This window comes from Schistocerca nitens, chromosome 4 (genome assembly GCF_023898315.1).
Source record: "Schistocerca nitens isolate TAMUIC-IGC-003100 chromosome 4, iqSchNite1.1, whole genome shotgun sequence".
NCBI lineage: Eukaryota > Metazoa > Arthropoda > Insecta > Orthoptera > Acrididae > Schistocerca > Schistocerca nitens.
In genome coordinates this window covers 646,472,186-646,484,891 of record NC_064617.1, presented here as the reverse complement: position 1 = coordinate 646,484,891, position 12,706 = coordinate 646,472,186, and the positions used below count along the sequence as shown (strand labels likewise).

Genomic DNA, 12,706 nt, shown 5'->3' with positions numbered 1-12,706 from the left:
CCAGGGATGTCATATGATGATTTTATAGATCTCCCATTTCTCACATTAATTTTAATATAGAGTGGTGATGTACTATCAGACCAATTTAGAGAATGATGTTTCTTAAGATAGTTTCAAAAGTGCTAACCTGGTTTTCTATTCATTGCCAACAGACCTGTTAAGTGCTACTTATTTGTGAATAACTTTTCAGCTTTATGCTCTTCTTCCAACATTCCAGCAACCATACAACAGTTGCAGCTGACAGTTAAGAGTCTAGAAAAACTGGCTTCAGATACAATTTGAAATTTAAAATTTTCACTGAAAAATTTATGTATTTTGGTTTCAAAACGGTTCAAATGGCTCTGAGTGCTATAGGACTTAACATCTGAGGTCATCAGTCCCTAGAACTTAGAACTACTTAAACCTAACTAACCTAACACATCCAAGCCCGAGGCAGGATTCGAACATGCGACCGTAGCAGTCGCGCGGTTCCAGACTGAAGCGCCTAGAATCGCTCAGCCACACCAGCCGGCTATTTTGGTTTCAAACCATTCACATGTTGTTATTGGCTTTCAATACAGAGAGACAGGTGCACCATTTAAACTTACAGAAAGAGGTTTCTTGGACTAATTTTTTTCTGAAAAGCTTAAATGGCTTCCACACTTGAAGAACTGGATAGAAGTGTCTCTCAAATTGCTTAACATGTTTGATAGACATATGACTTGCGCAGCAAGAAGAAACTACTTTCCCCAGTTATAACAAAAATTTGTCAGTTATGGCTTTGCTATGGCTATGCACCAGATCATCATATTAGAAATATTAGATGCAGTCTGCCATGAGTGTATATTAAGCTGTTCACTTCAGTGCTTAGAAGCAACCTCATTCTCAGCCCTCTATTGTCTGCCTCCCAGTAGCTGAGTGGTCAACGAGACAGAATGTCAGCCCTAAGGCCCCAGGTTCGATCCTGGCTGAATCGGAGATTTTCTCCACTCAGGGGCTGGGTGTTGTGTTGTCATCATCATTTCATCCCTATCGACGTGCAAGTTGCTGAAATGGCATCAAATCGAAAGACTTGCACCTGGCGAATGGTCTACTTGACGGGAGGCTCCAGTCACATGTCATTTCATTTCAGCCCCTTTATTGAGGCTGGTGAGCAACCTTTGTACTTCAGGCAGTTACTCTTAATGATGCAACAAGTACATACAAGATAGAGTCATGTCCCATTCCACTTGTATACCATACCATTGCTCACACCTCTTTCTAACAGCCTTTTAACATCACAACATTTAATGAGCAACAAGTCCACTTAGGATATGTGCAAAGAATATATATACTTTTTTCCAAATATCAAATATTAATGTTATACCTTGGCTCCTTATTTAAGACTTGACTCTATTAAGAACAGAATGCACTTGAAATGTAATTTCCAACTTGACTCCTTACAATATTATAGATCAGGACAATGATTTTATCATAATGTATACTGATGACTCAAAACATCAGACACCATTGACTGTACCATAGACCTTCCTCATTATGTCTTCAGGACATGAACAAATTTCTCATCTGCTTTGAATCCCTTCCTTTAGTACCCTACATGCAATAAAGCTAATGTAACCAGTGGAATAGTGGCCAAAAACATGAAACTCCCTGTTTACCATACAGCAGAGATGCTGAGTTGCATTTTGGCACAACAAAAAGACTCTCACAATTATAGCTTTTGGCCATTAAGGCCTTCGTCAATAATAGACAGGGATATGCACACTCACATACACACACTCACGCAAACGCAACTCACACAAACGACTTCAGTCTCAGGCAACTGAAACCTGAGATTGCAGTCATGTCTGTGTGTCTGTCTGTCTGCCTGTGTGTGTGTGTGTGTGTGTGAGTGCATGTACGCGCGCGCACGTGCACGCGCCTGCCCGCGTATGTCGATCTAGTGTTGACGAATGCCTTAACGGCCAAAAGCTATAATTGTGAGAGTCTTTATGGTGTGCCTATCTGCAACTCAGCATCTCCACTATATGGTGAGTAGCAACTTCCCTTCTCATAATATTGTTAAATTCCATAGTGGATTTTCCATTGTTTGAAAACTCCCTTATTCTCTTACAAGATGAGATATGCGTATAATTTGACTGGGAACTGGAATATGTGGGAATTCCAGCAAATGAACATGCAGATATAGCAGCAGTGTAGGCCAGCACAGAAAACAATGGACACAATGTGCCATTCTCATACTGGTTGTCAGCTCACTGTTCAGTTGAAGAACCATGCAGTTGTTAGACAAGGTGCGGTTGATGGTGAGCAACAATAAGTGAAACCAAATATCCAGCCATGGAATACCTCACACAGGTTACTCCAGTGAGATGAAGTACCCTCGAAATGTCTCCTTATAATGCATAATCCAGTAATCCATTCGTTCATGATGCAGTGGGAAGAATACACAAAGTGAGATCCTGTGGCATCATATACATTTTAAGACTGTATTTTGTACCCTGACAAGATGGCAGAAGTGAACTTTAGTGAGGACTTGCTCTCTATTTTATTTGGTGGCGAGGGGAGGTGTCCAAACTTTTAAAATTTTTTATGTTGTCTAGACTCCATTTTAAGTTTTTGGGTTGGATGTTTTAGTATCTTGTAAACAGTGTGCATCATCCCTTTTTACTTTGGTGATCAGCCAGCTATGTTTCCATGCTATATTATTTTAGATCCTTCTCGGTCCACTTTCTCATATTTACTACAAGTTTTAGAAGTGACAGATGCTATGTTTGTATAAATATGTATGTCTCTCTCTCTCTCTCTCTCTCTCTCTCTCTCTCTCTCTCTCTCTCTCTCTGTGTGTGTGTGTGTGTGTGTGTGTGTGTGTGTGTGTGTCAGAGAGAGAGAGAGAGAGAGAGAGAGAGATAGAGAGTACTGTCCCTTTTTGTATCGTGTCTTTTGAATACTGTAAATACATTCAGCAACATATGTCGAACACAAACTGCACACCTACAATAATGTATATGCATAGTGAGAGAACCAGGTGATCTGTGGATGGTGACAGCATTGTTCCATGAACTTATGATTTCACAAAATGGAAATGGTGAGGAACTCTTGTTGTAAACTTGAGAGAGAATGGTTGTGAGTACTTTTTATGTAACAACTAGTGTTGTTTTAGTCGCCATTAAAGGATTTGAATGTAAAGCTACATCCTTATGTGAACAACATTTCAACTGTGATTGATGTCAAATGATAGGCAATGTATATAAATATTATTGGAGAATATAATTATAATTTCAAGGTACATTTGTGATAATTATTCCAGTAATTTTTTACCATGCTCTCACCATGTTATTAATGACAGTTTGTGGACCTTAGGCACAGATGTACGATGGATGGCTAGTACAAACCTGCATCGTGGTCATTGCCGTATTTGGGGAAGTTATTATTTCACTGATTTTCAATTTCCATACAATATGACAGCTACCACCCACTCTCCACTTACAACTCTACACTAGCACACATGTGGTCTCCCTGCACCTATAAACGTGCACATGATTCAACGAACAAATTTTCTATGTCAAAGAAATAATATCATTTGTCTGTCATTTCAGATACTTTGCTGAAAATGAGTTGGAGTTACTTAAGATATGTCAATAAGAGCTACTGAACTTTTGCAAGCATACATAAAGAAATACTGTTTTTTTGTGTTAAGATATTTTAAATTGGAAAATAAAAGTATAATATATACTGTATAAGACAGAGTCACAAATAGAGCATAATAAAATTAATACATAAAGAGATAAGTAAGGAGGATGTTTCTAATTATAATCCAACATCATTAATTCCCATATTTAATTATATATACCGATGGAAAAAAATTGCAACACCAAGAAGGTGTTGTGCAACATAAACAAAAGTTGGTAGGTGTGGTTCTGTATCTGAAAGATGGTATCTGTTCATGCCACTTGCATAAGAGTGGAGCTAGTAGTGCCACTATGAGGAAGCAGATCAGGTTTGCTTTAAATACACACTGTAATGGTCATGAGTATTAGTTACCTTTCAGATTGGATGTGGCTAATTGATGTTAGTGAAGAATGTCTTTAAGGCAACAAAGACACACCTCAATGAGTTTGAATGAGAGCATGTAGGGTGATATGAGAAGCTGGATGCTCCTCCTGCGATACTGCAGAATTCTAAGTGAATAGTATTTTTGTTGCCTTCCCTGATGTTTCACAGTGAAATACAACACAGAAAGAGCCTGGTCATCATATTAGTAATATCAAAACACAACAGTAAGGCTCATCACTTCCAGAACTTCATGTCTAAATATGATCTAATTAATAAGGACATAATTTAAAAAATAAATAACTAACAGCATGAGATAACACCTTACCTCTCGCAGTTCTTCAAGTTTAGCTTCATCCATATCTTTGAGCAGGTCAACATCTCTCTTTGTTGCTGCTGGTGGTGGAACATAATCAGGTTTAACCAGTGGTCTCTCAGAAATGTCTGCAGGCACAAATTCTGGTTCCATTATCTTTTGTGCTGGACCTTTTTCTGCCTGTGATTTATCTGTTGTAGGTTTTGGATCATCTGAAATGCCACTGACAGTGGGCTCATTATTTTTTTGAATGTCTTTAGATGGTTGATCAGTTAATTTAGTTTCTTCAGTATTTTGATGTCCCTTGGTTTTCTGTGGAGTTGTCTTTACTTGTTCTGTTTGTTCATCTTGTTTCTCATTTTTATTAGGGTCTGTTCCAGTTACTTTTTCCGTTGTTTTCTTTTCTTTCTCCTTTGTTGATCCAGTTGTCTTCTTTTTCTTTGGCTTTGAGAAGATAGATAGTGTTAAAAAAAAAATAAGTGAAAAGACAATACTCTTAGAATGAACTTATCACTGAAAATTGAAGTAAGAAATGTGTGTATCTGACATGAAAAAAGTGAGACTGGAACAAGTTCTGAAATACAGTGTTGACCAAAGTAGTATCGTTACTGTGGCTCTGCAATATTAAAAGACTGGTTAAAGCATGAATGTTAGAGACTAAAACTAGTAGGAGACTACTGCTAGTTTTGTACTATATCACCAATGCTTTGGCCAGCCATTCAAAATTGGCGAGTTCACTTACTAACAATGTTGCTGTGGTCAGCACTGGACTAGCTTCCCATTCTAGTGTAAGCATGATCTGATGACTGTTGCCAGTTAACCAAAACTGGCAATTATCGAGTTGTAATTACATCTTATTGCAACCAATACCATTAAAATTTACAGTAAGTAATGCTGATTACTGTGCCTCCCTCACATTACAATATCAAATATTACAAACATTTGAGAGACAAAATAGAAGATGTAAAAAATTTGTTGGCGAGCAAGAACGGAAAAGTTTTTGAATTCTTATAAAAAAATTAAATACTGAGACGGCTTTTATTGTGGCACATAAAGTGTTTGTGTTTACTTGAATTGTTTGCTTGAAATACCCTGAGTTAAATGAGAAAACAGCTAGAATATTTATTTTTCTGAAGAAAGGAGAAACTAGCAGAAAAGGGAAAGTCTATGAACATGAGAAAAGTGACAAAAAGAATAGTGAATCACAAAGAATACTATGACAAGACTAACACAAGAGACAACTCATTTGTAACACAGGTACTGCTGAAGTTGAAAGAAAAATTTCTGTAGAGAATATTTTTGTTGTGTGGCACGATTGTTTAAGTTACACATAAATAATGCCCCATAAAAACAATGTTTGATGAATTTACTATGACAAACATTTCAGTTACTTGTTGAAGTTGTCATTTTATGAGTCACTTGAGGTTATGTTCTAATACATTGATGATTATCTGAGTATGGGTAAGTGAGAAAGGTCTTTGGAGAGGAGAGGGTCATACTGACAAGGTGCAGTCATAATTTTAGTGTCTGATAAATTGGAAAATCATATGTACAACACTGACAAAAAATCTGTTTGGCATAATACAATGAACAGACTGTGAAACAACAATACATAATAAGAAATACTTATGACAAAAAAATTTCTCATTCAGAAACTAAAAGGTTACAAAACAGTTGCACAGCTAGAACTAACAATACAAGTGAAATTTATTCCATTTTTGCAGCTTAAAACGTGACTGTATTCAAAACATAGGAGGTATGAATTAAACTACGCCTTCAGTCACAACTTTTTCGTGTTTTATTAACAACACGCTGCATTTCGGACTCTGTGGGTCCATCGTCAGGCGAAATTTGTCTTAATACATGTTTTATTTCTTCTCTTGAATGAGGTGAAATGCATATTCCTGTCACGGAGAGGTTTAATGTAAGTTTATGAATTTCGTAAGTCGAACGAGGAAAATATGTGCAAAATAGTGGAAAAGGAACGGTGTAAACTTACCACACAGTACAAGCGAAATTATTTTCAAAACAACTAACTTTTCAGAAACAGACAGAATAATCAACACAAAAAGACAGCTATTTGTAACATGCGTAAAAAACACTAAGAAAACTGTCACAGGAGACTAGCTTCTAATGTAGTGTTTTACAAGGAAATAGAACCAGCAGTGGTCATGATCAGAAAGATTTACATCTCATTCTTTGGATATCTAATCAGGAAACAAAATCATCCAGAGAATGATAAAAGATATTCCCTCCCCCCTCACACACACACGCACACACACACACACACACACACACACACACACACACACACACACACACACACACACTCTCACTCTCTCTCTCTCTCTCTCTCTCTCTCTCTCTCTCATTCCTCCATTACCAAATTAATGATACGGCTGTCTCTTATCAGATTCTACCTTTTTTAAACATACTGTATCATAATTATCTTGTCTCCATAACTCAATTCAATACCTCTTCATTGATATGATGGTTAATAATAAAACAGAAGTTAAAAACTGTAAATGACCAGAAATTCAAATATAACTTATAAGCGTATTACACTACCTGTTTCTTCTATTAATTACCTAATTTTAGTCTCTGGTAATATTTGAGGGACCATTGCTCATTTTAAATACAAGCTACCTGTAACACACACCCTAATAACTGATATAGTCACATAATTTTTGAACGTATACTGATAGCAAACAGTGACTGAATGATAATAACCAGAAAAGTAACAGCCTTTTCATCAGATTTAGGTATGTATGTGTGTATGCTCCTGACAAGTAACATGAACTTTTTATCAATAACGTTAGTCAGAATCCAGTGTGCTTTAGTAACATACTATAGTTGAGTTTCTTGAGTAGTGTATAACTGATGCATTGTTGTTCACCATGATACTCCCATAGTATATGATTTTTAAACACTGTGAGCAAATGGATAAGTGCAGGAACGAGACTATGAAATTGATGCGCTGAGCATTTTTACACTGCCCTCTAAGCAGAGTGTGAAGCAGCAGATGGTTTGTTATATTTTATTAGGCTCATCTGATAATATGGAGCTGATTGTAATAGATGACATCAGATATCTGAATTATATCTAATGTTTCCAAGGAAAAATATTAATTTTTATATGTATGTGTACAAGAAAATCATATAGTGACTTACTGAACAGAGAGGGCTCTGGGACAATTGTTAAACAAATTTATTCCAATATAGAATGTATCCTTCTTTCAAAAAACTTATATTAACTGAGTTTTCATGTAAGTGTATCTTTAATGTTGTGTTGCTGTATATTTCATCATTTTTGTGTAACTATTAATACCCCCATTATACTGGTGTTTTCATAATAAAAATATATGGGAATGGTAGCACTAGTAGTGCTTTAAACAGTGCCTTACACACAGATGAAGTTTCTATATGGACTGTAACATTCTTTTTTTAGATTTAAAGAGAGGTCTGCAAGGAGATTGTTATGTACTTTTCACAATATTCACTGTGGTAAGATTGAAGGTTATCATTCACCATATGATGCAGTTGTTGAGCAGTGGCCAGGCACACAATCAAGATGATGAATATTGTATCTCACTTTACAAACTAGCATTTTTTCTCAGAACAACATACAGACAACAAATTTTACACAGGGTGGTCCATTGATAGTGACCGGGCCAAATATCTCATGAAATAAGCATCAAATGAAAAAAATACAAAGAACGAAACTCATCTAGCTTGAAGGGGGAAACCAGATGGCACTATGAAGGCTCGCTAGATGGCCCTGCCATAAGTCAACTGGATTTAACTGCATTTTTTAAATAGGAACCCCCATTTTTATTACATATTCGTGTAGTATGTAAAGAAATATCAATGTTTTAGTTGGACCACTTTTTACGCTTTGTGATAGATGGCGCTGTTATAGTCACAAATAAGTACGTGGTATCATGTAACATTCCGCCAGTGTGGACGGTATTTGCTTCATGATATATTACCCGTGTTAAAATGGACCATTTACCAATTGCAGGAAAGGTTGATATCGTGTTGATGTATGGCTATTGTGATGAAAATGCCCAACTGGCATGTGCTATGTATGCTGCTCTGTATCCTGGACGACATCATCCAATTGTCCGGACCGTTCGCTGGGTAGTTACATTATTTAAGGAAACAGGAAGTGTTCAGCCACATGTGAAACGTCAGCCATGACCTACAACAAATGATGATGCCCAAGTAGGTGTTTTAGCTGCTGTCGTGGCTAATCTGCACATCAGTAGCAGACAAAGTGCATGAGAAACAGGAATCTCAAGAATGTCAGCGTTGAGAATGCTACATCAACATTGATTGCACCCGTACCATATTTCTAGGCACCAGAAATTGTATGGCGACAACTTTGAATGTTGTGTACAGTTCTGCCACTGGGAACAAGAGAAATTACAGGATGATGACAGATTTTTTGCACGCATTCTATTTAGTGAGAAAGCGTCATTCACCAACAGCGGTAATGTAAACCGGTGTAATATGCACTATTTGGCAACGGAAAATCCACGATGGCTGCGACAAGTGGAACATCACAGTGACCTTGGTGGGTTAATGTATGGTGCGGCATTATGGGAGGAAGGATAATTGGCCCCCATTTTATTGATGGCAATCTAAATGGTGCAATGTGTGCTGATTTCCTACGCAGTGTTCTACCGATGTTACTACAAGATGCTTCACTTCATGACAGAATGGCGATGTACTTCCAACATGATGGATGTCCAGCACATAGCTCGCATGTGGTTGAAGTGGTTGAATACCATATTTCATGACAGGTGGATTGGTCATCAAAGCACCATACCATGGCCCACACGTTCACCGGATCTGACATCCCTGGACTTCTTACTGTGGGGAAAGTTGAAGGATATTTGCTATCGTGATCCACCGACAATGCCTGTCAACATGCGTCAGCTTATTGTCAATGCATGTGCGAACATTATGGAAGGTAAACTACTCGCTGTTGAGAGGAATGTCATTACACATATTGCCAAATGCATTGAGGTTGACAGACATCATTTTGAGCATTTATTGCATTAATGTGGTACTTACAGGTAATCATGCCATAACAGCATGCATTCTCAGAAATGATAAGTTCACAAAGGTACATGTATCAAATTGGAACAACCAAAATAAAATGTTAAAATGTACCTGTGTTCTGTATTTCGATTTGAAAAACCTACCTGTTTCCAGCTGTTCATCTACAATTGTGCGCCATATGCTTGTGACTATTACAGCGCCAGCTATCGCAAAGTGAAAAAAGTGGTCCAACTAAAACATTCATATTTCTTTACATACTACATGAATATGGAATAAAAAATTGGGGTTCCTATTTAAAAAATGCAGTTGGTATCCGTTTGATCTATGGCAGTGCCATCTAGTGGGCCAACCATAGCGCAATCTGGTTTTCCCCTTCAAGCTAGACAAATTTCGTTCTTTGTAGTTTTTTCACTTGACACTTATAGTTACTGCTACTATTTACTAATTAATGCATGAAATATTTGGTTCTTTTTGGAAAAAAGATTGGAATCAGTGCTAGACAAAGTAAATCAAATGAGGTATGATCTGATGAACTGTGAAGACTTTAAATTTGGCTTCCTTACTAAAAATAGGAACATAGAGGTTTTCTCAATCGTGAAACAACCTACAATTTAAAAACAGAAGTAAATATTTCAACCTATGCAACAACAGTATGTAAAACAGTTTTAGGTCAATTTCTAGTCAAGATGCGTTTATAAAATACATCACTATAGATTTTTACCTATGTTTTCAGTGCTCTTATAGCTCAAATTCCCACAGGAGATACCAACTGTTCATGACAGTCAGCAGATACCAAAGGTGCACACCATCAAATTCCTAGGCCTCCACATAGACAGTAGGGTTAGCTGGGAACATCATGTCCTCCAGACCATAAAGACTGTCTTCACAATTTTTGCCATTAGAATAATCTCACAATTTGGATACATCATAGTGACCAAGTCTGCTTACTTTATGTACTTCATCTCTGCTGTGTGCTTTGGAATTATCTTCTGGAGCAAATCACCCACACCAAAGAAAATTTTCCTTCTGTAGAAAGAGGTTGTTTGAATAATGTGCAGAGTACCTCGAGAATCTCGTGGTGTAATTTCTTCAAGAAACTTGGGGTACTTTCTACAACTTCTCATTATATCTATCAAATTATGAGTTTCATGTTTGGCAGTCCTGTGGAGTATGAAAGTGGTGAGATGTACCATAACCACAATGCAAGAAGGAAGGCTGAGCTCCACTGTGATCTCAGAAATCTAACTCGGGTACATAAAGGTGTACAGTATTCCCAGTTAAGATATTTAATTCACTGCCAAACTACATCAAAGGCCTATGTAGTAACAGTGCATTATTTATAAATATAGTGCATCCATGAAGTTTCTCTGCAGCAGTGAGCTCCATGTGTCTCACCTTGTGGGGTGCATAAGGTTGACAGCAGATTCATGTCACTGTATAAGCTAAGGGCTGGGATTCTCTCATAGTGACTGCTGTTACGATGGGAAATGGGATTCAACATTGTTACAGTTAAAACAATGAAATTAATTAATTACATGAATTACATTTTAATACACTGTACTCACCAACATCACAGTAGGTGCTGGAAATGTTTTCCTCTTCCTTTTATCGTAGATAAATTAGAGACTTAAATGTCTCAGGGAAAATTTAATTTAAGACCTATACGGTCACATGTAGTACAGCACTTCCCCATTCCGTCCAACACTGGAGTGCTATTCCAATGACTGAGAGCCCTGGTAATAGTGATAATATAAGGGGAGATGTGAATTGGAGTTTGTGTTGGGGAGGATATTTGACTTCAGTAGTTTGTGCAGCTCTGTTGACCATAATGCTGTGGTGGTGTAATGGTCAGCCTATCTGCCTAGTAAGCAAGAAGAATTGGGTTCAGGTCCCAGCCACAGCACAAATTTTAATTCACTTCTTCAGCTTCCGACGTTATCGTACATTTATATTTATTTGCAAACACCTTTGCCAATGTTTCACATGTAATTGAATGCAGATAATCAATGACCACTGTCTTCACAGCTCATCTATTGTCTTTGGGTTATTTTTGTACAAAAATGTTTTAGCCAAACCCCAAAGGAAATCGTCAGGTGGAGATAGATTCTGGTGATTGCAGGGGGCAGAAATCTTTCAAAATTACTCTCTCTCCAAAAATTTCATCTGAAAGTGATAGGGACTGGTGTACCACATGAACAATAGCCTTGTCTTGTTGGAAAAATGAGTGATTGCTTTGATTTTCATTCAGCAGGGCAATAAATGGATAAATTATCTAGGGTCAACAGACATCGGAAGTGACGGTGCTATCAAAAAAGATTGTCCCTGAAATTCGCACTTGTGTTATGGCAACCAATACTCCAATTTTCTCTGCGTGCACTGGCGTTTCTCTTAAGGCATGTGGATTTTCTGATGACCAAATTCGTGAATTTTGGGAATTAATGTAGCCAGATAGGTGAAACCAAGCCTCATCAGTCAAATAGGTTCAATCTGAAACACCAGCTTCATGTCAGTTACCAAATCACTGAAACCATCCACAATATGCGATTTATTTTGTATGACCCATATACCGTAATTGTTGCACAGTAATAATTTTATATGGATGCATCCCCAGATTTTTGGTTACTGCCTTATGGGCTGTCATGCAAGACTAGCCTCTTGCAGTAATCTCCTCAATGATTTTGTTGGACTCTGCAACCTGATGTCTGAAATGTCATCAAGCTTTTGTTCTGTTAAAATAGTGGGCCTACCAGTTCGTTGCACATCATGAACTGGACCTGTTGCATGACATATGCAAATTAAATCATGTACAATGTCACAATGTGGACACCTTGAAGCAGGAAAACTAAATCTAAATTGCCATGTCACATGTTCTGTAAAGCTCCCTTCTGTATGGAAAACCTCTTCCACTACAAAAGCTCTCTTTGCAATAGAAAGCACTCTCACTACATGCAGACTGCACAAGAACTAGATAATAACATAACTAATAACTGCAATGCACACACAACATTGCTACCCCCACCATTCCACTGCAGATCTTTGGAACACATGCAGGCAAGACTTGAACGTGGTGTCAATCTTAAGTGCCCCACATGATAAGACACATGAGGCTCACCACTGCAGGGAGACTTTTGCAGACACACGGTATACCAGGTCTGTTCAAAAATTCTGGAACTTTGCCCACAACATTTTAAACGCTTACATTTTACTTATTGTGCATGGTCTCCTGCAAAATACCCTCCTCCACAAATGATACACTGCTCCCAATGCCGTTTAAACTTCCAGAAGCAATCTTGGT

The 12,706-nt window shown here is 37.6% G+C and overlaps 1 protein-coding gene across 1 annotated transcript in view; it reads right to left on the bottom strand.

Moving 5' to 3' along the window:
* Positions 1–12,706, bottom strand: part of LOC126252877 (myosin regulatory light chain, striated muscle, 25 kDa isoform-like) — a 97,165-nt gene that overhangs the window by 55,683 nt on the left and 28,776 nt on the right. Inside the window, exon 2 of the mRNA XM_049953836.1 lies at positions 4,358–4,789. Within this exon, the coding sequence (XP_049809793.1) occupies positions 4,358–4,789 (432 nt within the window). The remainder of the gene's footprint in view (positions 1–4,357; positions 4,790–12,706) is intronic.